This window comes from Neodiprion virginianus, chromosome 5 (assembly GCF_021901495.1).
Source record: "Neodiprion virginianus isolate iyNeoVirg1 chromosome 5, iyNeoVirg1.1, whole genome shotgun sequence".
In the NCBI taxonomy this organism is placed as follows: domain Eukaryota; kingdom Metazoa; phylum Arthropoda; class Insecta; order Hymenoptera; family Diprionidae; genus Neodiprion; species Neodiprion virginianus.
In genome coordinates this window covers 31,260,755-31,284,737 of record NC_060881.1, presented here as the reverse complement: position 1 = coordinate 31,284,737, position 23,983 = coordinate 31,260,755, and the positions used below count along the sequence as shown (strand labels likewise).

Sequence of the window (23,983 nt, the reverse complement as noted above, 5' to 3'; positions counted from 1 at the left end):
TCACTTTCTGTCCGGACTTACTAAAAACTTGTTGAATCCCGGAATGGACACCTTGATCTACCTTCGATTACCCACCATCAGGATAAGGTACCAGCCAGGAATACGGTAAGACGGATCAGTGATTTTTGAAAAAATAAGGCAATAATGATATTTCAAAATTTATTTTGCCGTACCATTAATACCGCGCGTTTGTCGTAGAGATCTTTTTAATCGCTGATTTTAAGCTCTGTAACAGAAATCGTGATCACATATTTATCCCTTTTTCAACTGCGATCTTGAAAGCAGGTAATTCTCCTTCACGCAGTCACTATCAATTTGTTTAACCTTATTTGGTTTTGCTCATCGAATTATGTTTAAGCCTAGCATAGGTGATTGCAGTTAATTGACGATCGATAACGTTTGCAGTGTCGGTAGGTTTTCTAGATCGGTAACCGGCAGACGGTAAGAGATTACCTGCCAGCAAGTGCTGCTGCGTGTGGTTAACTCGAGAGCTAAATTCAAAGAGTGGACCAATTTTAGCAAACGCCTCTTACCCTCTTACGTATGCTCCGATTTCCTAGCTGTCACATCACCGCGCTTTCGGTTTATTATTTTGATTCTCCGCTCTTAGAGTAGCCGCGCAAGTCTGAAAATAAGTTACGTCATTAAAAAAGTGCCGTGTTGATCAAGTGTGGTTACAGCCATGGATAGTCGGCGATTCGCATGAAATTGCGAAAACAATTAAACTCATACGGTTACCATGCCTAGCTTTCGGTATAGATTCAAAAATACGTTTTTTAATAGTCCCGCGTGTGACTGTCATCGGGCACGGTAATTTCATCCCTCAATTAATCCTTTTCATGCTTTCGTTTGAAGGACCGATCGGGCGAGCTTTCTAAATAAAAACTGCCTTCGAGGGGGAATCCCCCGCCCTGCCTCGCCCCACGAACCCGTTTCTTTCCATAGGACGGGAACGCTGCAGCTAAGAAAGCCAAAGGCACGAGGAGGTGTACGTTACACCGCGAACCCGCGCATGCTACGTATTATAATTGTATGTACTATAAATAATAGAACGAGTTTCGATGGTCGTCAAAAAATGATATCAATCATTCGTAACAACGAGATTCAAGCACTGATTTTTATTTCTCAACAGTAGGTTGAAATTGTGATTTTTCTGACAATTTTATCCTAGTAACTCTTTTTGTTTTCATCTATTAAAAATAATAACGATAATAATCAACGAATCTCGCAGTCTTGTCCAGCTCCTTTATTATAGTTGAAAAAAAAAATTAAAAACATCTGTCAATATTAATATATGCCATAACATGAGCATGAAACGATACGATAATGTGCAAACAGAGTGTACAAAACATGGGCGACCCTAAACGGGGGGTAAACGACGTCGCGAGCCGTCAGCTGGCCCGATAGTATGCAAGGTATATAGATGCCGCGCAATGTCTATTCGAAAAGTAAGGAAGGACCACCTCCGTTCACCATATTAGGCGAACTTTACCTAATATGGTAACGTCGACTTCTAAATATGGCAGCAGGGGACACCCTCTCCAGCTCGCTGTGTATTGCTCCGCGTCGGTCTTTACGCGACTGCGATTTTTGGCGGCGGAACTTAGGTAGGGGTGAAAAATTTCCTAGTATTGGTAATTTCGAGTACCTCGGTTAAATTACAAGTGTAAATTCGTCGCGAAATTCCGGCTGGTTAGCCCGGTCCAGGTACCGGGTACTACTTTGCGACGGCGCGAGTTCGGCCCAGCGGCAGGTGGGGGGGGAAAACTGCGTGCCGCGGTCGAGACACGCGCGCTCACGTAGGTCAGGTTACGAACGAGACCGCAGCGCGCTCGCAGTCACTGCGAGACGGGCGCCTCGCTCGGTTCGTTACGCTACGTTACGTTGCGTCCCGCGTCACGCTGCGTTGCGTTACGTTACATAGACTGGCTCTTGATAACACAACGCTACATTAGTTTACACCTATACGCGTGTGACAGACACACCCAACACGTGCGCAGCAACGCGTCGTGTGTCAATAAAAGTTGCGGGCGATCGTAGCGCGCGCGGTCACGCGGTCCCCTGCTACATGAATCGTTCCACGTGCTACGTCGACGACAACAACAGCGGCGACGACGGTGACGGCGAAGAGGAAGAAGAAGAAGAGGAGGAGGAAGAAACTGAAGAAGAAACGGTAGAAAAAAAATCACAAGGAATAAGAAAAACAAAAGAAAATCACGTACGTGGAAGTGACAAAAGCAGCGGAGGCAGTGGTGGTGGTAGTAGAGTGGTGGTGCGACGTCGCCGATTCTTGTCAAAGTTTTCACAGTTGAACGTCGCGCCATCGGTAGCGCACGCGCTCTAGCGCCAATCAGCTCCGCGGAAGCTCCGCATAATTGAAACCAAATAACGAACAAACAAAAGCAAGAAAATTACCGAATAAAATAGGAGCTCTCGAGAAGGGTAAAGAAGAGCGAGAGGAGAAAACGCTTCGACGCATTGATGCGCCTCATCAGTTATGGATAATCCTACAGGAAGCGGTGGAGGCGCTCGGGATTCCCAGAGATTTGCAAACCTCGGGTACAGCATGGGGATGTTGAGCGGCGACACCGGCAACGAACTTTACGCAACTCACACCGCGCATCCGCCGCAGTCGCAGCCACCGCAAGGCAGCCGCGGCATGTCGGCATCTCTCGCTTCGCTCAATTCCCACGGAGGCGGTGGGGGCGGCAGCGGAGGCGGAGGCCGAGGGGGCGGAGGAGGGGGAGGCGGCATGCTGTCAGGAGGCGCGTCAGCGTGCAGCATGCCTCGCTCGGCGCACAAGAGAACCTCGTCCGACATGTGCTACGATCATCAGGACTCGATCGTAACGGGTCGCTCGATGACGACGTCTCAGGGTGGTCCTGGGGGAGGCGGAGGCGGTGGTATCAACGTGATCAACGTTAGTGGTGGTGACTGTGTCCCGGACAATTTGGACGACACTTTTGCGTCGCTTAGCCAACCGAAAAAATCACCCCCGTCTAACGGGAAGAAAACCAAGGGGCGTGTCAAAATTAAGATGGAATATATCGACAATAAGTTGCGACGTTATACCACGTTCTCGAAACGAAAAACTGGAATTATGAAAAAGGTTCGTATTTACCTTGCTTGTTCGCACGCACGCTCGTCGTCGAACGATTTTTCAATGATCCAGATATCATCCTCTCCGTCTTTCCTACTGACACCTTCGACTCATCTTCGGAGCAACTACCACTACCACTAACAACACTATATTACAATTATCGCCAGGCCAAAGAGAGACTTACTAATAACGCAAATAATGAGAAACCGATGCCTGATCACATTTTTCATTAATATTCCAACGAAAGTCTTGACTTGACTTGCTTGTCGTTCGTCGATAGCACCTTACTAATAGGAGAAAAAAGAGAGAGAGAGAGGGGGAGGAGAATGAATTACCCTTGCCTATATCAATCCAATGGCTAAAAATACTGATGTCACAGACTACGGGAATAAATCATTGAGCCGAGCACTTGATAATTCAGCGAACCTTCTTCACTTTCGTCATCTCAACTCAGAGGAATAAACAAACTCTTCAAAATTCTTTTAATCTTAGTCCTTATCTAAAAGGCTTTATCTACCTAAAACTTTTAAATGCGTACAGCTTATCGTGCAGAATATAAGCAAAGTATAAGAAACCTGAGATTCAGGCACCGTCGTTAGACTTTCGGAGGTACGCTGACTACGCTTTCTTTTTCTTTTGCAATCCTCCGACTGCCCATTGCAGCAAGATTTTTTTTCTATCATTACACGATACAGCTAATTCTCTGTGGAAAATTGATGCGGACATTACAAAACCGTGAATATGAAATATCTAAAAAAGGACAAAAGTAAAGTAAAATGCATCTGAACGTACAATAATTATATAACTATATGCACAATTGACAGTAACATAAAGACAAAATGAAGAACATGGGCTGACCTAGCGATAAATATTTCCAGGCCTATGAACTGTCAACTCTGACGGGAACTCAGGTGATGTTACTAGTGGCCAGCGAGACGGGCCATGTCTATACATTTGCGACGAGAAAGTTGCAGCCGATGATAACTAGCGAGGCTGGTAAAGCTCTGATTCAGACCTGCCTGAACAGCCCGGATCCTCCATCCTCCGGATCGACAGGGGACCAGCGGATGTCTGCTACCGGCTTCGAGGAGACTGAACTGACCTACAACATTGCTGATGAGGAGCAGAAAGTAAGGCAACTGGTGTACGGCCCGCCGCATGGCGGGGCTCTCCAACCGCACCCTGGCTACGCCGCACCACCGCATGCGCCCGCGCCCCATCAACATCACCTTTTAGCTACCCACCACCCACAAAATTCACCCTCCCATCTTGTACCGTGCTCTAGTCCTGGACCTATGCTTGCTGCTGGCCCATACCAACAGTCCTGTCCGTCCCCCCTGCCACCCCACGCAACCTACCATCCGCACATGTCGCATTCTCATCCGCAGCGGTAGTTGAGAGAACAGACAAACGCCTTCTGGTTATTCAAAAGTTTGGGGTTCACCCGAAAACTCTGGAAGCTCAAAAATTTTATCTAGACTCACGGAGGTACGATACGCATTTCAAAACTCACCTTTTTGTTCACTCCACACTCAGCCATATCATGCTACTTTCAGTCTAGTCGGTTGAAAGATTTTTATATTAGACTTGTTCAGGCTTCGTAGTTAGCTGATCATTCGATATGTATGATATCTTTCGTGCGTATGGTACAAACTTTCTTTGCTTGGCTTGGGTGTAAAATGGATAATTAATTAGTCAAGTTGCATCTGTTTTTTTCTCTTTGTTTTCCTCGTGTTTTTCATTACAATCCGGGCTACTACGTTTTAGAAAATATATCAAATACTAGTTATCTTTAATTAATTCTAGTCTTTTCCAGTATTCTTCAAAGTCAAGTCCCGTCCAGGTACAATTGTAATACCCGAATTGTGCAAGGGTATCAATTATTAGATCGTCCGATGTCATGTTTTTATGTTGTCAACTTGAGTCGCCTCGTTTCAAAATCTTTCACCGAAATTTAGAACGTCAAACCTGATAGCTTTTGCATACTTGAAACTCTTCGGATCTTCAAAATCAAATTTATGGTCGCTGTTTATTGTATCAGCTGAGCTTGCGGTTAGCACAGCTAAAATTCTTTCGTTCAAAATTATACAATTTTTGCTCAAGCATGAGTTGCAAATACTTGATCGTGTTAAAAAAATTTCCAAGTTAAACTTGGATCATTTTAAAAACGACCAAACGCATTCGTAGTTATGCTAGTATTTCAATAATATTTTCCAATAATCACGTACAGCGAAAGTTTTCCTACTTACCGATAAGTATGACATGACTAGAAATATCCAGTTGGCGTTTGTCCCGACGAACGTTTATCCCCAAAATCCGCGTACACAATTTCGTCTCGTATAATTGTTTGATTTGATTTTATTTTCTTCCACTTAAAAACTTGGCTTACGTTATTTTGCGTAGGTGATGTTTCGTTTTTGTTTTATTTCTATGAAAGAATTTCATATGAATAATTATACCGTCGACGAGCTTGGGAATAAGAAAAATCTCTAGGGGATATCAGGATCTGCAATGCACGATCGGGATTGCTGTTCTGTTTTGGTTGCGTTGCTTGAACGGGTACCTATATCTTAGCTATTCAATTATCTGTCCAAAGACCCTCGTCTCGCGAGCGTTAAGTTGTTTTTTTTTTTTTTTTATTGAAGCAAATGTTTACACGAATTAGACAGGCTCGATTTCGTTTTGAAAAAAAAGATCTATATCAATGAATATATATTTATATATATATACGTGTGGCTCGTTGAACTTTCGTGAAACCTGACATAGTGAACGAACGCTTTTGCATTTAAAGGATAAAAAATGAAAAAAAAATGAACAAAAAAGAAAGTAATAATAATAATAATTTATAGTATATTTATTGAACAAAGTTGTATATATATTTTATCAGCCGATTATTACGGACACCGTCGAGAATCGGCGGATATACTGCTTTAGTCGTTTTAAATATAATTTAAAAAATCATATGTGACAAGTACATCGTTCAAATATGACGATTCAACGGTTATACCGTGAGGTATATTTTATATTCAGAAAATCTGAAGAAAACGAGTGAGAATTGGAAAAGAGGCAAGAAAACAAAACTATAAATATAAACACAAAAATAATCAAAAGACAGTCGATATTTCCTTCAGTATTGCTCGTATAGAATCGTGTTATAGCATGAGGACAATCGTCAATCGCCAAACAATTAATCCGGTGCTGTTAAATAATTTTTAGGCGAATTTGTTAATAATATCGAGTTGTATATTTGCCAGATGAAACGGTAAAAAGATAAACTGAAAACAGAAACAAGAAAAACAATCAAGCCCTACGTGCTCGTCGGTGCTCTCTTTGTTGACACAATTTTTTCTAAACACGAATAGGGCGTCGATCGACAACATCGATAGTTACATCCAATAACATTCAATTAAATTATTACTAAATCGAAACAGAGAATTATAGTACTTACATTTGTCGGAAAATAAAGAAAATACAAGATCCGTGAGCCCCGCCAGGATTCAATTGCAATAAATTGAGTAAATAGTATCGTTGATGTTTGTTGTAATGTGTTGTTGTAGAGTGGCATGTGTATTATTAGTAATTAGTTTTTATGTTTCATTAATTTAATTTTTTATTACGATTATTATTATTATGGTTATTATTATTATTAATAATATTATTACTATTTTTTATTTTTAATATTTTATTCTGTTTTTGCAGTTTTTTGTTTTGAAAATTCTTTTCCATTTTTATTTTTTTTTTCTATCCTTCTTATTATCCGTCGATATTTATTTATATATATATGTGTGTGTGTGCGCGCGCGCGTGTGTGTATATATGTATATATATATACACACACGTTGAGGCACTTCTCTTGTGATATGTGCGATTGTGCATGTGCGTTTTGTATATTTGTATAATCAAAAACTTGAGTGAATCAAACCGAAATACATTATTCCCTGACTACACACGTGCGGCAAGTAAAAAGAGAAATATACATACATACTATATAGTATATAGTATTGTGTATGAGATCGAAGGCGATCGCTTCGGTAGGTAAATCTCACAAGTATACCTTACCCCCTATCCTACTAAACGATTTCTCGCTTAGTTTTACACTATGCAGTGTGTTTCATTTTTTCTCGTTGGATGATCGTTTTGTGTTGTTTTTTTTTCTCTCCCAATTTGGAAGGCAATCCACTGTTTAACTCGATTTTTGCGAGAGGTATAATAATCGAATACTGTGCAAAATAAGAAACATATCGCGTGCGTGCAATTTTACGCCTATAAATAATTGGGTACTCTGAGATTTGATTAATTTCACCATGAAAGAAAACCACCGAGCCATATTAATCGACTCGCACGCGACTCTTGGCTGCCGTCGAGTCAGCCCTCGGGCTATCAATGAGTCGTATCTATCCAACGCTCTATCGATCAGCAGTTTTATACACGGAGTTGTAAAGTAATTATAAACCGTTAACACGTCTGTCATTATCGCGTTCGCAGTCGGTCGTATGATATACGCTGTCCTTTTTGATGGAAAACTATCCTCTACGGACCGAGGCGCAATATTCATTAAAGTGACTTGCGTATAAAAAAAGATTTTTTATCTCCGTCGAGTGTGTCTCACTGCGGAAGCGGCAGCCGCCGCTGCTTTAACCACAAATGACGTGGACATCTTACGGATTATACATATATATACATTCTTAACGTCTAGTCTATAATGGTCGCACCCATGTGTCTAATCATTATAAATCTGAGGCAAAGGAAATAATTGAATAGCGCGGTACGGTAGCGCTGCGGATGGCTTCTGGTGCACCAGGTGCGACCGGTCGATGGTGCAGTAGCTGGAGCGATCGAGAACCTGCCCTCCATATACGGCAAGGAGGCCTTTGTCAAAGACAACTTGACACACCTTATATAGAGGCAAAGAGGTACACATAAAGAGTCGAAGCGAGGCGGGAAGGAGACAGTAGCTCCAGGGCGGAATGGATCTACACCCCCCTTCCCCCCTTTCTTTCCCTTCTTTTGCGGAGACGCACGTACTGTTCGTTAAGTTTCAATAAATTCGTGCCACATCTCCCGGAAGATTTTTTAAGATTGAGAAGCCCTGTGGCTTTTTAATAATTGCAAACAGCCAAGAGAGGTGAAAAATGATATAAAAGATGGAGGGCGATTGTTGAAATCGCGTATGTAGCGTCTATCGCCACCCTGTAGGACGGAAGAATTACTTCAGGTCGGTGGGGAAGCGGAGAGACGAAGGAATGGAACTGGAACGCGTGAGCTGGGAGTTTTTCCTGGAAAATGTAATCCCGCTATCGCTAATTAGACGCGAGAAAAGGCCGTGCGAGTATTGCGAGTTTACTCGGCCACCTGTTGCGATAAATCCACCATTGCACCTCTCAATCGTTCGACGGGTGTCATATCGCCTGCAACGCTTTCGTTTACACAGACCTCGGAAACTCGTTCGAATTGGTGCGGAGAAAATGAGGTAGCGATGTAGCATGGCAGTGAGTGAACCCTTAAGTTCTTGCAAATTTTGTTTTCTCCATGCTTTTTGCTCTCTACTTATTATCGCATAGTCTATGCGTAATATCGGCGAATCTTGCCGTCCCTCGTCAGCTGTAAGGTTAAAAACCTATTACCGCGAACCGGGGTTATCTCACCCCACGAGATCTTCTATGAACCTTGATGTTCGGTGAGGTTAGGTCGTGTTGTGCTCCCTTTCGCATTCAGCTCTTCGTCGAACCTCGTCCCTAACGAACCCTTCTTCCGGTCTGAGATCCGTGCGACTCTCCCGTCCTGTTTATAACCGTCTTTCTGCCGTCTGCGGGGGTTGGCAATGAGCTTTCAATACTGCTGCATTGGCTTTGGCGGTCAATTATTTTTTCGGTTGGTCTTTGATAATACTGTCATTTTACACCTCATCGACGTCGAGTGATTCCACTCCCCATCTCGACAATATTCTCCGGAATCTACAAACTTTCTGAAACTTGATTTTAACGCAAAACAGTGCAAAATTGACTGGCATAGGAATGGACAGAAGTAAAAGCGGCCTGTCAAGACAAGTGAGAAACTTCAATCTGCTTGAACTTCTGCAGAGTGACAGAAAGATGAAAGTGGCGTTCAGCTGGAGTATGAACACCGCACTGCCACTGGCTGCACGTGCGGAATTCCACGAAAGAAACACCGTAGTTCTAAAAATTTCTTACCTTACGATGGAGTTTTTCGAAACTGAATTATAGCCTTTGCACTTTACGATGAGTTTTGATTAGTCTAATGTTTGTTACACGCGACTCTGGGTATGCTTTCAATTTCAATTGCAATTTATGCATGTACCTGTTATATTTTTACGAAAACAATGTTGACACGATTAATTGACGATGTCATCATTTGTCGATGGGTCGTCATTAGGTACATGGCTTCCTCTCTTTCTCAACAATTCTCTTCGCGAAGTCGACAAGGAATCATGCTCTCTTCGTAGAAAGAGATATAAGCAGAGGAAGAGATGAGATCGTCTGGTCGACCGGTTACCCGGGATAATCGTTGGTACTAACGCGACAATATAATCGTTTCTCACCTCGTTTACAGGTATAACATACCAGGTAATCTGGAGGATGAAGAAGACGGGTAGAGGGGTTTTTTTTGAATATCAAATATATACATATACATATGTATGTATGTGATCACGTGGAGAGAAAAAGAGACGAGATAAGGAAGAGAGGAGGCGTGGCCGAGTTTTTTCCGCTCAGTGCGATGGCATATAGGTATAACATTTGTAACGCCGCGTCTGCGAGGTATATCATGCGAATAAAAGAGATATACGAGCGATAGAGTAAGAGAAAGATATAGAGGGGAGCGGACAGAGATGGAAGGGAGAAAAGAGGAAGCCCCGATCGAGAAGAAGAGGCGCGCAGGTGATTTTGTAAATTTGACGCGCGATATCACGTCTACAACCGGGCACGGGCTCCCGTAGGTGCCCGTCGAGTTGAGCCGCGATGGCCATATAAGGAGCGCCGAGGCACGCATCTTTCCCCTACCGAACCACGATCATGTGCCTCTACACCACGTACACCTCGTCCACCGTTACACCCATACTCTCAATCACAGACCGAGACTCGTGCATGCGTTTATACATCTTCAATTGTTCATGCTCATTTATGTGTTACATCTATACTTACGGAGGTATGCACGCGCACTGTATACTGCAAAGAAATTTCAGTGAAACTGCACGCGAGCTACCGCAGGCATTCGTTACGGCCGTCGATGAAAGGGTGAATTTGATATAAACCGAGATCGGAAGGTCCAATTTAGGTGATACGTTATTGAAAATGGTGTCAACCAATTGGAAAAACTATGAGCAAATAGAAGGGATAAAAATAAACGTGTAAATATGAAAGATGATTTGCAAGATTTATAAGTATGCCAATTGCCAACGTGACAGGACCTCGGGTGCCACTTGAGAGAGATCAACTTCCCACCGAAACACCATCGACGTAACTTATATATACATATATATCTGTCCTCTTTTTCTGTCCACCGCGCCGTGAAGAAAACCCGGGATAGATGGTCGTCTGGATCTCACGCTTATGTAGTTTGATTCGCACAAATCATTTTTATAGCGCGGTTCGTGAGACAACCAGCGACTTACGGAAAGATACTGCATGTGTACGCAGAAATTTATATAATTCTTGTTAAAGAGCAGGAATTCAAAATTAACTAAGTTTAGAGAGATCGGGAAAAGAGCGTATTATTAACTGCGTATCTGACCACTTTGTCAGTTCATATTACATATAATGTATGTAATTGTACAGCAAAACCTGTAGGTGGGTAGTAAACGAGTGCTCAGACAAAAAATATAAATATCAGTAAATGTCAACATGTTACAGTTGTACTTCCGGAACGGAGATGGTACCTTACAGTTTAGATTGTATATTCCTACAGCGATCATACGTCAAAGTCAAACGCTTGGAAATAATGCGGTGTAAATCGAAGGCTCATTCCGAAAATACTGATGTTATAACATCGACGGAAACAGCGCGCCACTGATGCGAAATCGCAAATTCCTATATTCAAGTGACGTTTACTCGACCAATGGTAGCCTCCGACAGGTTAACCATATGGTAGAAGTCTTGGCCTGATGAAAATCATGCTCCTTCGTACAGGAATAACGAGCCCTGAACCGATGCAGGAAAGAACACGGCTCGAGCTCATACATGCATCAGAAACAGCCAATGCTTGGTACCTGGGAATATATACATATTCCGCGTTTTCCGCCCGCGCGATTATCTCACGTCTCGATTTGGCACTAAGCATCCCCTCCATCAGATTCGATGAACCGTGTGTTATACCTTTTCCTCCTCCACAAACCGCCTATTTTATTTCTTGACCGCCGCCGTCGCTTCGCACGCGCCGCGATAGTTCTCTCTGTAGGGTATACGCGATATTACTATTTCACAGGTGCACGCACTCCGTGCAGGTTACAGGTACGCGTTATAATTACAGGGTATGTGAAACTCCCCCAGTGCCCATTTGGCGGGATTCATTAGCCGTGCAGTCTAAACTCGTCGAGAAAGGTTGAATTATGCGTGGAAAAATGTAAACTCATGACACACCTCCCGCAGCTGACCGTGTTAAAATATTGTAGGTACGCGCCTGTAAGAAATGAGACCGTATCAGTATTCACTAGTTTCCCAAAGACGCAATAAGTATATAATGAAAGTGCTGAAAGAGTGGGTGCAGGAATATCCCCCTTATATGGCGGCCATTTTTACGCGCACTCTCCACTCGAGTAGACCAGTTGGTACCAACATCGCAGGCATATTATACCTGTACAAGTTGACTGGCGTATGAAAAATACGGCACCGCTATTATGACAATAATTACAACTACCGTATTTTCGGTCAATCAAGTCATGGCTCCCGCCACTTGCAGATACCGACGAGACCAGGCTTCAAAGAACTTCTGATGAGTTCGGAACTCTTTGAATAACTTGGCATGACTTCAAGTGACTTGAAATTATTTCGTCGACCTTCGCCCGCGTTCCGATGACTTCGGGCGACTTCAAATAACTTATCATCGCTTCGGACAAACTTGAAGAGTCATAACTTCACGAAACGTCTTAATCCAAAGAGTGGGCAACCGATTAAATCAAACCAATCGTAGAACAGGGTTGATGACGCACATGTACCCGCATACAGATTCTTCCGAGATATACCGTAATCTTCAAATACAAGTATAAGCTAAACACTTCGGATCTCCTCTTATTGAAGGCACCTCCCAGTGCGAAGTTTTAGTCGCCAGTTATTCAGCTTCCTATAGATTGGTAGTTGGACAAAATTGGTTCGGACTTTAATGTCAACTAAACGACATTTCTCAGGCATCATATTCATAGCACCTTAGGCCCATTATTATATCCCAGTTCCTCGTGATTGAAATGTTCGAACGTGGAATTCGCTGTGTTTGTTGACGTGTCAGTCGAATATACACGACTGGATGTAAACGTAGTGTCTTGAAGAACGCCACCTCAAGATTGTCCGATCGGTTAGAATCGTGGGTCAATTAATGTACTGCGGGGAATTACAATTAGCTAATTAATTAACCGTCTTACGGTATCGAACCGGTGAGATACGGAGGTATGCCCGCAGACTTTCCATGCGTTCTCTTTACGTGTACGTCTAATCAGACGTATAGTTGCGATAGGTCTTCGCACCGATGTACGTATTATGATAATAACTTACATTGATACATGGTATCAAAATATAAAAAACATTCATACGTACCTATAATAAGTTTGGTCTCATGCACAGCAGACTCCGTCTTTAAAAACGAATAATATAAAACTAATGGCCGCTCGATTCGCGTCGATAATTGTTTTCTCCATAGTTTCTATACAAAATGGCGGACGTTTAATGGTACCTGGAAATATTCTTAACGGGTTACGAGCTGCGCCGGCGATTTCCTCGCGGCCCCGCGGTTCGCACCGGCGGAATCAGACCTTATACGAAGAAGACGTAGAGCCGCGACATCGCGGTAAAAACCATTTCCGGTCGTCCTTCGTCTTGGTATAATGTTTTTGTTTTGATTTTCTCTATCTTTTGTGTACGTGTTTGCCGGTTATTGCTTTTCATTTTTTATTAAGGTAGTTGGGTAGCGACAGTAATGCCATCCGACGGATAATCGTCAGCACTGTGTTCCTAAAATAATCAGAAAATAAATTTCACAACGTCGTGTGATTTCCTAGTATTGTAGTCTGCTTGAACCTTCGGTATTTACCTCACAGTAACCATTATTATTGTGAATCAAAGTGTCTGATCAGTTACGATTTAAGGGGAAGTTCGCGAAAAGTTTTTAAAATGAAGCAATACCATATCTAAACAGCAGAAAACTAATAATTTCAATATCGTACGTAATGTCCATACTTGCGACGTTGAAAAATGTACAACCTAATCAAAATTACAATCGGATATTTTTTTTCAATTATAGTTTTAATTATTAAATCACTGACAAAATTCACTAAAATTTGATGTATTATTCCTAAATGTCCGTTTTACCTTATTCAATATCTTTTCCCTGTCCTAATCATTTTGTTCTAAAACAACCAATTCGAAAATATCAGTTTTTATCCCAATCCCTATCTACACGATATAAAGTAGCTCAACTTTCCAATAAAAAAACCTCAGTAACTATACGGTACATTACTTTCAAACTTTACAGGATTGTTTAAAATTACTCAAAACATTATATAATTAAAACCGAAATTACTGCCCAACTACCTTAACCTTCCGGCTAACTTGTTTTCGGTTCTAAACAATATGCGATTATGTTACAATGCATCCCATTTTCTCACGTCAGCTGTATCGCCAGTTATTGTTACATAATTGATATAGAATTAAACTCGCATACAGTTTCGGGCCGAAAACAAGTTATCCGGAAGGTTAAGGCATTTACGCATTTTACTGTACAACGTATCTTGTTTATATAATTGTAGGTACGTAAGGGTTGAAATTCTAGCGTGACTTTTCTGTTGTTGCAGGACGACATCGCTTCACCGAGATCCGACGTTTGCGGAAACGACAGCGATGTGGATTCGAGCGACGGGGAATCCCCTGGGGTTGCCAAGGAGCAGGGCAAGAATCATGCTGGTAATATATATACCTAATGCATTTTCACCCTTTAGGTCGGTGCTGTCTAGATGCTTGTGTGCATTCCTTTTTTTCTCCATCTTCCTTCTACAGCTTTCTTCAAATCCCGATAGAAATGTTTACACTAATAAAATTCGCAGCTTACGATCCGATTTTCCCGAGTTTTATCGGGGGTACTCGTTCAGACTCATCGTCAGTTCAATTCTCTTCTAGACTACTTTCAATTTTACAAAACCTTGTTAAAAATGACATGGTCGTTTTAGTAAATTTTTATAAATCTGCATGGATATCTTTATTATAATTCCCTTCGTTCCAATTGTGAATTCCAGCATGAGGAGTAAATGAATTTCGTTGAATTACTGCAAACTCGATTGCAGTTTTGCTGCAGAGCTTCATTGAATTTAATCAACTTATGTCTATCTTGTTAAAGCTTGGTTAAATTGCTGAAAAGTTTTATTAAATTTCATTTGCACAGTTCATTGATCTTCGCTGTATGAAATACCTGTGTCGGATACCTTTGATCGATATTATATACTTGTTATTCAAGATTTTTTTGCATTTTGCAACTATCTATACCTTGCGGAACAAGAAATCAGGTTTTATATTCGATGCGCTAATTGTACGTCACACACATGGAAATAAATAATCATGTAACTGCATCGTAGACTGCGTAGGCAAAGCGATATATATATCGCGTGACCGCAGCAACGGTCAACTGAACTTCGAAATCGTTTTCAAACAGCCCACACATCGGGACTCGATCGAGCGAAAGATCATGCCTAATGATAATTTGTATATTTGTATATACCATATACGTGTAATGAGCAGAGAATATACCTATGTATGTATATACATATAAGTATGTGTGATATTACTTCATTAGGGTCGGCGGCTCGTAATATAGACGTTGCACGTACGTGTATCAATTCTCCCTTATGCATACATACATTTCTAACAAATCGTCAATCGATCAATCAATAAAAGCGCGATGCTAGAGGCATAAAAATCCGAAGATCATAAGATAACAGGGTCGAATGGTATAAGGAGGAAGTCTGTACATACCGGATTTAAAGGATCTTCCTGATCCGTGGGTTATACACGATCGGTAGATGGGGGCACATGATTGATGCGCGGCGTAAAATATTAATATCCCTAGGGAGCAACCGAGCGAAGTTGGCTGCGAAGGGGCGCCGCGCAGGGGGGAGGAAATGATGTTGGAAAGAAGGACGTAGGTATAAGAAATGAACGAAGAAAGAAGAAGACGGGTATAATGTCGTGGCGTGGCGAGTGCGCGTGTATCTGTAATGGTGAGTCTGGGAAGGGCGAGAGGGGGCGCAAAGTACGCGCCGCTACTTACTATGCGAGGTGCGTACGCGATGATGGGGCGAGGATGCCTTTAACTCCCGTTTAAGGTCTGGTACGCTCGCATGACCAAACGGAGCAGCGGCGCGCTTCCTAACTCGGAAGTATCCGGTCGAAAGCGGTAGCGCAGGTGTACAACGCTTGCACATAAATATAAATACTAATGCGAAGACTGATATGCGTTGTAGGGAGCGAGGGAGGAGGAGGTGGAGGGACATCATTGCCGCCGCCGAGAACGTACCCCTGGTGAATCGTTAAACGGCGATCGTCGATCGATCGAATTAGCGAAATATAACCGATCCACCACCATCGCCTCATCCTCCTCGTACTCCTCACCTTCCTTGTGCTTCTCTCGTTATGCAGTCCGATGAGCACGGGCTGTGATCAATTCGGGACAGTACACTACTCGTCACATTTTTCCTTGATTTATCGTTGTCGTCATTTCTGTATAGGTATTTTAATAGGTTATGTTAATCGAGGAGTGCGATTTTGCGGCATAGTCTATATATTATCGGGCATCTTTTTTTTACTTTCAACGTTACGAGGCTCAAGTTAGCAGCCGGTATTAACACCCTAGTGAAAATTGTTTCTAAGATTTTCAACGAACTGTTAGGGAAAATGCTGCATTTCGTACAATTTTGTACAAAAAAAATTGGTTATATGCATAGTTTCTCATAAAAACCTCGTAGATTTTCATGAAAATTTGTATTTTTCAGTTTAAAAAATCTACAAGGGTCTACAATTTTTAACGAAAATTAACGATTCTCTACGAAAAACTATGCATATTTAAATTTTTTTTACGAAATAATTCGAAATGTTTCAATTTATGTAAAAACTCGTAGTATAGGTAGGTGAAATTTTTACGAGGGTAGCTAAACGTTGTAATGTTCATTCGAATAAGGTATTAAAGTCCAAAAATCAAAACTTTGTGAAGTACCTTGAGCCCCCAATACTTTTATAGAATTATGAGGATAAAACTGAATTGTATTTCTCTATTTCCAAAACGTCGAACGTTGTTTTGGCTGCTAATTATGGCTGCTAGCTTCAGCTTCATTTCTACATTTTCAGTTTTTAAATATCGTTAACAAAGTTCCTACAGCTTACTACATCACGTTTAATGGACAATCGCGTTAGAAGACACCGTTATCCGTCTGATATCACGAAGTGCGGCTGTAATCGTGTTTCGTAATTATTGTGCCACCACTCGTAGTTTTGTTATTTAGTTATTTAATTTTGATGTAAGATATGATATCAGCCTATGTACATGTAACAATTAATGTTACCTGTATAGGATTTTACTTGTTATAGACTCTACGTTTGTAAACTATCCCGTATAAATAAATTTTTTATTTTTAAATTTCAAATTTCGTACAGGTACGAAGAACATTTGACGAATGTATAGGTTACCTACGAAGTTTTGATCAATCGTGCTTAATCAATGCTACGCTTTCGCTGATAATAAATTTCAAAAATTCACGAATAGTTCGAGTTCAATATAGCAACAAATGGTAAAATGACGGCTCAAAATAAGAACAAATTATGTCCTTGTTTATATAAGCAGAAATTGTATCAGTAACCGTTTAAAGATATAATCAAGCTCGATTGATAAAAATTTCGTTTACATTTTGAAGAGACGAATTTCAGTTTAAAAAAATGGCGGAGCTCTTTATTTCGTCACTTTCGAAAAGTGGCTTCGTCGACGTTTGGTCACGTTCTCCAATGATGCTATAATTCCTACTCCAGATTATCGTGCTAGACTGTGTAACAAGATGGTCGGATATTATTTTCCAATTCTCCTCGATTGATTGATGATTCCAAGAAAATAGCCCCTGGCGTGAACTACAAAGAATCAGAATAACCCCCCGTCGCGTCCTTGGGCGGATTGATTACAGGCACGTTATGCGACACGTGATAGAATGGAGGTATTGCATTATTCTCGACGTGATCGCGCGTTAACTTGCGAACGTGATTTTCGAATATGTACATACCTACAACGATCATCTGCTGTGAATCGTCGACATTTCATTTACGTGCATATATGAATGTGAATTATTCACGAAAGGAGGTAATTAGGACTTCATTTTTCAGGTAGCATGTCGCCCTTTGCATCCGGAATGATTTATCCGATGCCTCAGAATGTCGTCTACTCTCCGAGCCCCGGCGTTCTCCTTAGTATCGGGCAAAATGGACAACCGGTTCAAATACCCCAGGATGCAGGTATTTTTGCCTATTATTTGTTGAATGCCGGAGTCTGATTTTGCAGTTTTCCACTTGCGATTGAAGAGGCTCTGCAAACCTATTTTAAAAGCAAGTTAAATCCGTCGGTAGAAACACGTTAGCGGATTCGTATTTCAAAATCGATGATATGAATCGATCGTTTATATTTCTCGTTTCAGGCGTTTCGTCAACGGGCTCTGTACAGAACAGTCAACAGTTCATCACAATACCTTTGAGCGTCGCGATGACAGCAGCGGGTCTCTCGGTGCCGATATCATCGAAAGTTTTGTCGCTACCGGATTCGACGTCCTCATCGTCGCCGCATTCTGACCTACCCTCGGATCTCACGAAAAGTCGGAAGTGACCTTTCACCTTCATACAAATCATTTAAAGAAAGAATAAAATATGTTTTTTAAAAACGCCGGAAGGAGTAATTGGGGCTCGATAATTAAATACGTGTGTAAGAATCCCTACTGGAGCGCGGAAAACAAAAATATACTTTCATAATATACTCGTGTCAAAGCAATTATATTTATAGATAAATAATAATTTTAACTATTATTATGAATCGTACGTTTCTAACAACTATATACATGTGTATATATTATATGTATACCGATGTTGTGTTGGTATTATTGTTATCGCTGTATATTTATTTTCCCAGTTCTTGTCGTAACCCATATATCCTTTTCTGCGGAATTTTACGCCACGTTTCACCAAAATTCACCATTATCATTGTGTTCCAATTATCATCATTCTCTTTGTATTCGTTTTACTTTTATTTTACTCTCTTAATGAGCTTTGAGAGATCATCAATCACTTTCTTGTCAGTTTTTGTTTCATCTTATTCGTGTGTATCTCGTGTCTTAGTCTCGAAGTAGGTCAACGAATCAATCTAGTTAAATTTCAAGGTATACTCTGATCAAGAATCTGGCCGATTTTCAGTTTTGCAGTGATATTTCGTACTTGAGCAGTCAAATCTTGCGGAACGCGATATAAATCGATTGTATATTATACAGTTAGTCTTGCTTTAAATATACTTACCGAAAACTGTGCAAATCTAAATATTTCAGAATTTTTCTAAGAGAATACACACTGTTTCCAAAAGTTTTCATTATGAGAAAATTATATAAGAAATATATTATGGATGTTTGCAGGATTTTTAATATAACCACCGTGCATACCGCATTTCTCACGAGCAAATAATCCACGGTAAGTAAACCTCGATTAAAAACATTTGCCAAATGATTCGCCGAAGAAAATTCGCCGGCCTTAGAAATGAAAACTTGGGTAGAATTTTTAGCGGCTGTTTTTTGCATTCCGAATCCCGCAGAGTGCAGTTAATATGCTCAAAAAGTAATTTTAGTTTTTTGAATACAAGATTCGAAGGTCAATTAAAAAATGTGATTGGAAAAATTTCATCTAAAAATTTTCAGTTGATAATAAAGTACTTCAAACAAGTATTTATAATTGGTCCCTTTATCAAGACCGCGAATTAATGAGGGAGGAACTGAAGTTGAAAACTCTCACGAATCAATAATACAAGAATTAAAACGTATTGACTCGATTAATCTAATCATTATCATTTTAATTTTTTTTTTTTTTTTTTTTATAGAAGTGTGCTTACCGCTGTATCGGTAAATCAAAGACTTCACCCTCTTCATTTTCTACCTTGAATTCGTTTATGAATGCATGTATGTACGTTTTCAATGCCATTTGACCCACGAATAGACGAATCGACTTGCTCAGCAACTACATACCTATTGCATAAACAAATTCACCAACCGTTGAGGCATATCTTAAAATCTGAATTTATCTGAATTCTCAACTCTTGAGATGTTTACTCCGAAGGCGCTATCTCCCGGATGAACAATCAATCACAACAAATAATCGTGGTACGTGGCGCTGCGTACAGCATCAATCCAAACTATACTTTAGAATGGCGGTTCTTTAGTTTTTCGTCATCCCTGCAGACGAGACTTGGGGCAAAGTACCGCGGCTAAATCGCTATTAAATACTCTCTACGATTTAAATCAATTGAAAATGGTCGAAGAACAGAGACGCCGCGTTGAGAACAAGATGACGAACATGATCGAAGACATTGACAAGGCTTATTTACGTAGAATGCAGGTAAAATCTACTCCTAACCTCTCTTCAAATCGCCAAGTGCAATATTCGTTCGCGGTTTGCCTGAGAACACGTTCTTTGTAAATTCCTCTTATCTGCATTATTTCCCCTGCATATTGATCGATGCCTTCGTAATCTCTGTTTTGATTAAATAAACTGTAAAATTAGTTCGGCACCCACCTCGAGCGCCCACACGTGAAAAAAAAGTAGCTGTTACCGTAACTGCAAGGTAACCGCTATTGGGTTAGTTCACAACTTTTCCGCTGTGTGACGCATCGTGGCAAACGGTAAACATTTTCGGGCAATGCGTACCGGGAAAATTCAAATGATCGACTTCTAAAAGAAGTTTCTTCACTAATCATGCGCCTCAAACATTCACGTTTCACTTGTATTTTGGATTTCAATATTCGAATTTAATTTTAAAACACCGATATGTCAACAGAGAGCAATTTGATACTTACATCTTTACTTTCAATTTTTTTCAGGGGGATATGCACAGGTGCGCAGCGAGGTGTTGCGACAACGAGACGTATAGCATGCAGAAAGTTCATAACTGCGTCGAAAATTGCAGCGCACCGTTGAATAAAGCTCAAAATTATGTTCAAGGTGAACTCGAACGTGTTCAGGTATAGAGGTGTATTTTCACAAATATGCAAGTGACTAAAGTTTTCCGAAAACGGTTTCGATTTTCGATCCATTCACATTTTTTAAATACAAACCTCATTGGATTTCAGACAAGACTGCAGAGATGCGTTATGGAATGCAACGACAGTATAAGAGACCAAATGTCGCCAAATCCGACGCAGGATGAGGTGAACAAGTTCAGCGACAGCTTTGAAAAGTGCGCTACCAAATGCGTAGATGTCTACTGCGACCTGTTGCCTTCTTTAGAAAAAACTATGAAAAAAATGCTCGCTGGTTCGAAATTTGAGCAATGATGTAAGTCGATATTGATGGAGTCGAATATCGGAATTTTCTGTCAAACAACCGCATTTAGTTTATTACTTTCGTAATTCTTTGTACGCAACTTCCAAGCGTACATGGTATGTAGTAAAAATAAATACCAAAGGCGATGTGGGGTCTAAAAAAAGACCGGCATTCTTCTACTTGCTACTTTACCTACAATCGTCTAACTTCATATTTCACAACGTCTTTTTGCACCAGATTTTCTCTCCACTCGAAAGATCATTCATTTATTATTTACGTTTGCATCGTTATAATTATACGTGTATATGTGCATACAATACTGTCTTATGGGGAAATGAACGGATACCCGACTACTCAAAATGTTTCAAGCGATTCTCATGTTAATCTAAATTCATGGAACGTCTTATAAACACTGTACAGATTGCAATATTTCACAGATCTTTAGTCGAAATATAAAACAAGTTGATGTTAATCTACTTTTCGTGTTAATAAATCTACCTCACTATTAGATATCTGTATTTATATAATTAGCGTAACTTTATGAAATATAGAAGATCATAAATCTTATTCCAATATATTGCACAGTAGGAAAACAAAATGAACTATATGCGGACCGTGGCAGTCATATTAACTTGGTCCATGTTCTACCTTGGAATTGAATCTATTCCTTCAGCCAGCAACTTCGAAAATTAGTAAAAATTGCTAGTTCAACGACATTGCCTGAGCGAGAACCTGAAGCGCAACAGAATTTTCTATATTCAAGCTTTGCGATGCAAAGTAGGTAAAGATATCAACCCTTTTTTATTTCAGATTTAACAGTAATAACTTATTAGCAATAGCAAAAAAATTGAGTACAACAGATAAATAATATCAAACAGAAGGGGAAAAAGTTTTTCTAGTGAATGGTACGCAGAAACAGTAATAAATGCATTTATTTTTCTCCGAGTCATGCTCCGATTTTTCGCACGCACTATAATGTTTTATCCTTACAAAGTATGCATTTTGTTTATTGTTTCTTTTTTTCTTTCGTCTTCAAATTTTTGCGTTTTTCCTCATCTGATTTTGAATTCTAGTAATAATAGATGGTTAACTTAAATTATCATGAAATTATAAACTTTCGTCCGTACGACTTACAAACAACGTAACGTCAGTTAGCTGACGACTATATTTTATTACTGCAATAATTCTCATTACAGCCAAGATGTTTTTCTTTTTTCAATAATTTGGTTTGTCAATCATTCACTCACTCGTGTACTCGCGTACTTTAAAATTGATCATTAATCACTACAGCCGTTCGAATACGAGTTATAAATAATATTTGAAATTTTTTTTATTAGTTTTGCATCGGAGCCAATTTCGTTATCAAAATTATTGAGATTCCAGTCGTTGTAATCATTATTAATATTATAATGCATATTATATAATATTTATCAATAACTTTATTATTTTTTTTCATTGTTGCATACATAACTATTCGAATAAATTATTCTCATTAAATCGCTATGTACACAACATTTCGTTTATTGCACAAATTTTCCGTCGTAAAAAAATTATTCCCGATCTCGCACAATCTTAAAACGTTTCATCATATTTGTAGGTATGTAAATCTCGATGGTGTATATTAAACATTTAAAAATAATGTAATCATTCGAATATATATATAATACTCGAGAAGTGGTCTCGTATAATCTCGCACAGCACTGTTCATTATTCAATTCACAATATAGCTATTGCATAAGAAAAATTATGACCGAAATTCATGTCATTTTACTACATCTTCGTGTTTGTTATTAAATTTTTTATTTATTTTTCGCTATACTCTATCGTATAATGCACAGTCAAGCCCGAGTATATATCCGATTCGCTCGCAAACTTTCCAGTACTTAAGTTTTTTATTTTTATTTATTTATTTATTTATTTACTTTATTCCAACCTTTTATTTCGTTCTCCTGTACAGTTTTGTGTAAATTGTAATTGCAATGCATGCTCATCCTCAAGATAATATAAGACGGTCTTGTATACTTGATAATTGGTGAAAAATTACGTGTTCTGACTAGAATCGTGGCTGCGGTACATTGTATTTTTTATTAATTTTTCTTTTCTTTTCAATAAACGATTACTAGCTAACCTTTTTCTCGGTAACTGTATCGAGGTCAAATGTAATAAAAAATTATTCTTTGCACTGCAGTTCTTGTGATTGGGGAAAAAAAAACAAGAAAAAAAAAAAATTTATTGTCTCTATTTATCTAAACATCCTGCCGCAGCGTTGATCAATTAATCGGTATATCATTGAATCTGAGCTTAGAATCGGTATACAAAAGAGAGATACAATACATTTATACGTGGAAAAAAAGTTGTACTGAAACAAAAAAAAAAAAAAAAAAGAATCGACCTGAAATGAAAAACGCGTTCTTTGTCATGGACCCAATTTTTTTCACTGTCGTATTACGATTACGAACAATAATTCCGTATAATAACAAGTGCTATACATATCTCTATAGACTCGCATCGATCTCTGAATCTTAGTTTATGTTTTTTATTTTTTATTTTTTATTTTTCACCTAAAACGTAACCTTTTCAAATACGGATTGTAGTACCGCTATTGCTATATGTAAAAATTTCTCAACTTTCTCGACCTTATTATTGCGAGGTTCGTCTATGGATTTTAAGAATTTTAAATCGTTTAAACTGTTTTTCCGTTGTTTTTTAAAATTATTATTTCATTATTTTTATTTTAATTTTTTTTTTTTTTTCTTCCTTCACTTTCTATAAAACAAAATTACAGTAGTAACAATAATAATAGTAATATTAATAATAATCATAATAGATCGAATACGTCGTGTGAACAATTGCGTTCGTTGGTTCGACAAATATTTTGCAACTGCAAAAAAAAAATTTGCCTCATCCTAAATTGAGGATCGTTCGAACCTGGATGTAAATAAAAGTAAATATAATTTATACTAACGTGTATAACACATTATTGTTGAGAATGATGAAATAGTTTCGAAAAGTAATTTACTTTTTATTTCGGTACATAGGTACATTTTTTAACCCGACTATGCGGCAGTCGTCGTCTCGCGTTAATATATTAATATATATTAACGTATGAATCTATTTTTAAATAAATA

General features: G+C 39.5%; 2 protein-coding genes and 1 long non-coding RNA gene across 6 annotated transcripts; 2 read left to right on the top strand and 1 right to left on the bottom strand.

Annotated features, from left to right (window-relative positions):
- The first annotated feature begins 1,814 nt into the window (after positions 1 to 1,814).
- LOC124305651 (serum response factor-like) lies at positions 1,815 to 18,442 on the top strand. Its single transcript, XM_046765254.1, has 5 exons — positions 1,815 to 3,109; positions 3,979 to 4,230; positions 14,114 to 14,222; positions 17,673 to 17,801; positions 17,981 to 18,442. Exons 1-5 carry the CDS (start codon positions 2,498 to 2,500, stop codon positions 18,163 to 18,165), a joined length of 1,287 nt encoding a protein of 428 aa, XP_046621210.1. The 5' UTR covers positions 1,815 to 2,497; the 3' UTR covers positions 18,166 to 18,442.
- Positions 16,912 to 20,102, bottom strand: LOC124305654 (uncharacterized). 4 transcript variants are annotated; one of them, XR_006908406.1, is made up of 4 exons: positions 19,950 to 20,102; positions 18,418 to 18,696; positions 18,032 to 18,173; positions 16,912 to 17,880 (listed from the first exon to the last, which is right to left on the bottom strand). It is a non-coding gene; the product is annotated as an uncharacterized LOC124305654 (long non-coding RNA). The 4 variants fall into 4 exon arrangements; XR_006908409.1 differs by having other exon boundaries at positions 18,418 to 18,492; XR_006908408.1 differs by lacking the exon at positions 19,950 to 20,102 and adding an exon at positions 19,429 to 19,746.
- Positions 19,741 to 23,220, top strand: LOC124305653 (protein FAM136A-like). Its single transcript, XM_046765257.1, has 3 exons — positions 19,741 to 19,931; positions 20,414 to 20,554; positions 20,663 to 23,220. The coding sequence occupies exons 1-3, from the start codon at positions 19,845 to 19,847 to the stop codon at positions 20,864 to 20,866; spliced, it is 432 nt and encodes a 143-aa protein (XP_046621213.1). The 5' UTR covers positions 19,741 to 19,844; the 3' UTR covers positions 20,867 to 23,220.
- The last annotated feature ends 763 nt before the right edge of the window (positions 23,221 to 23,983 follow it).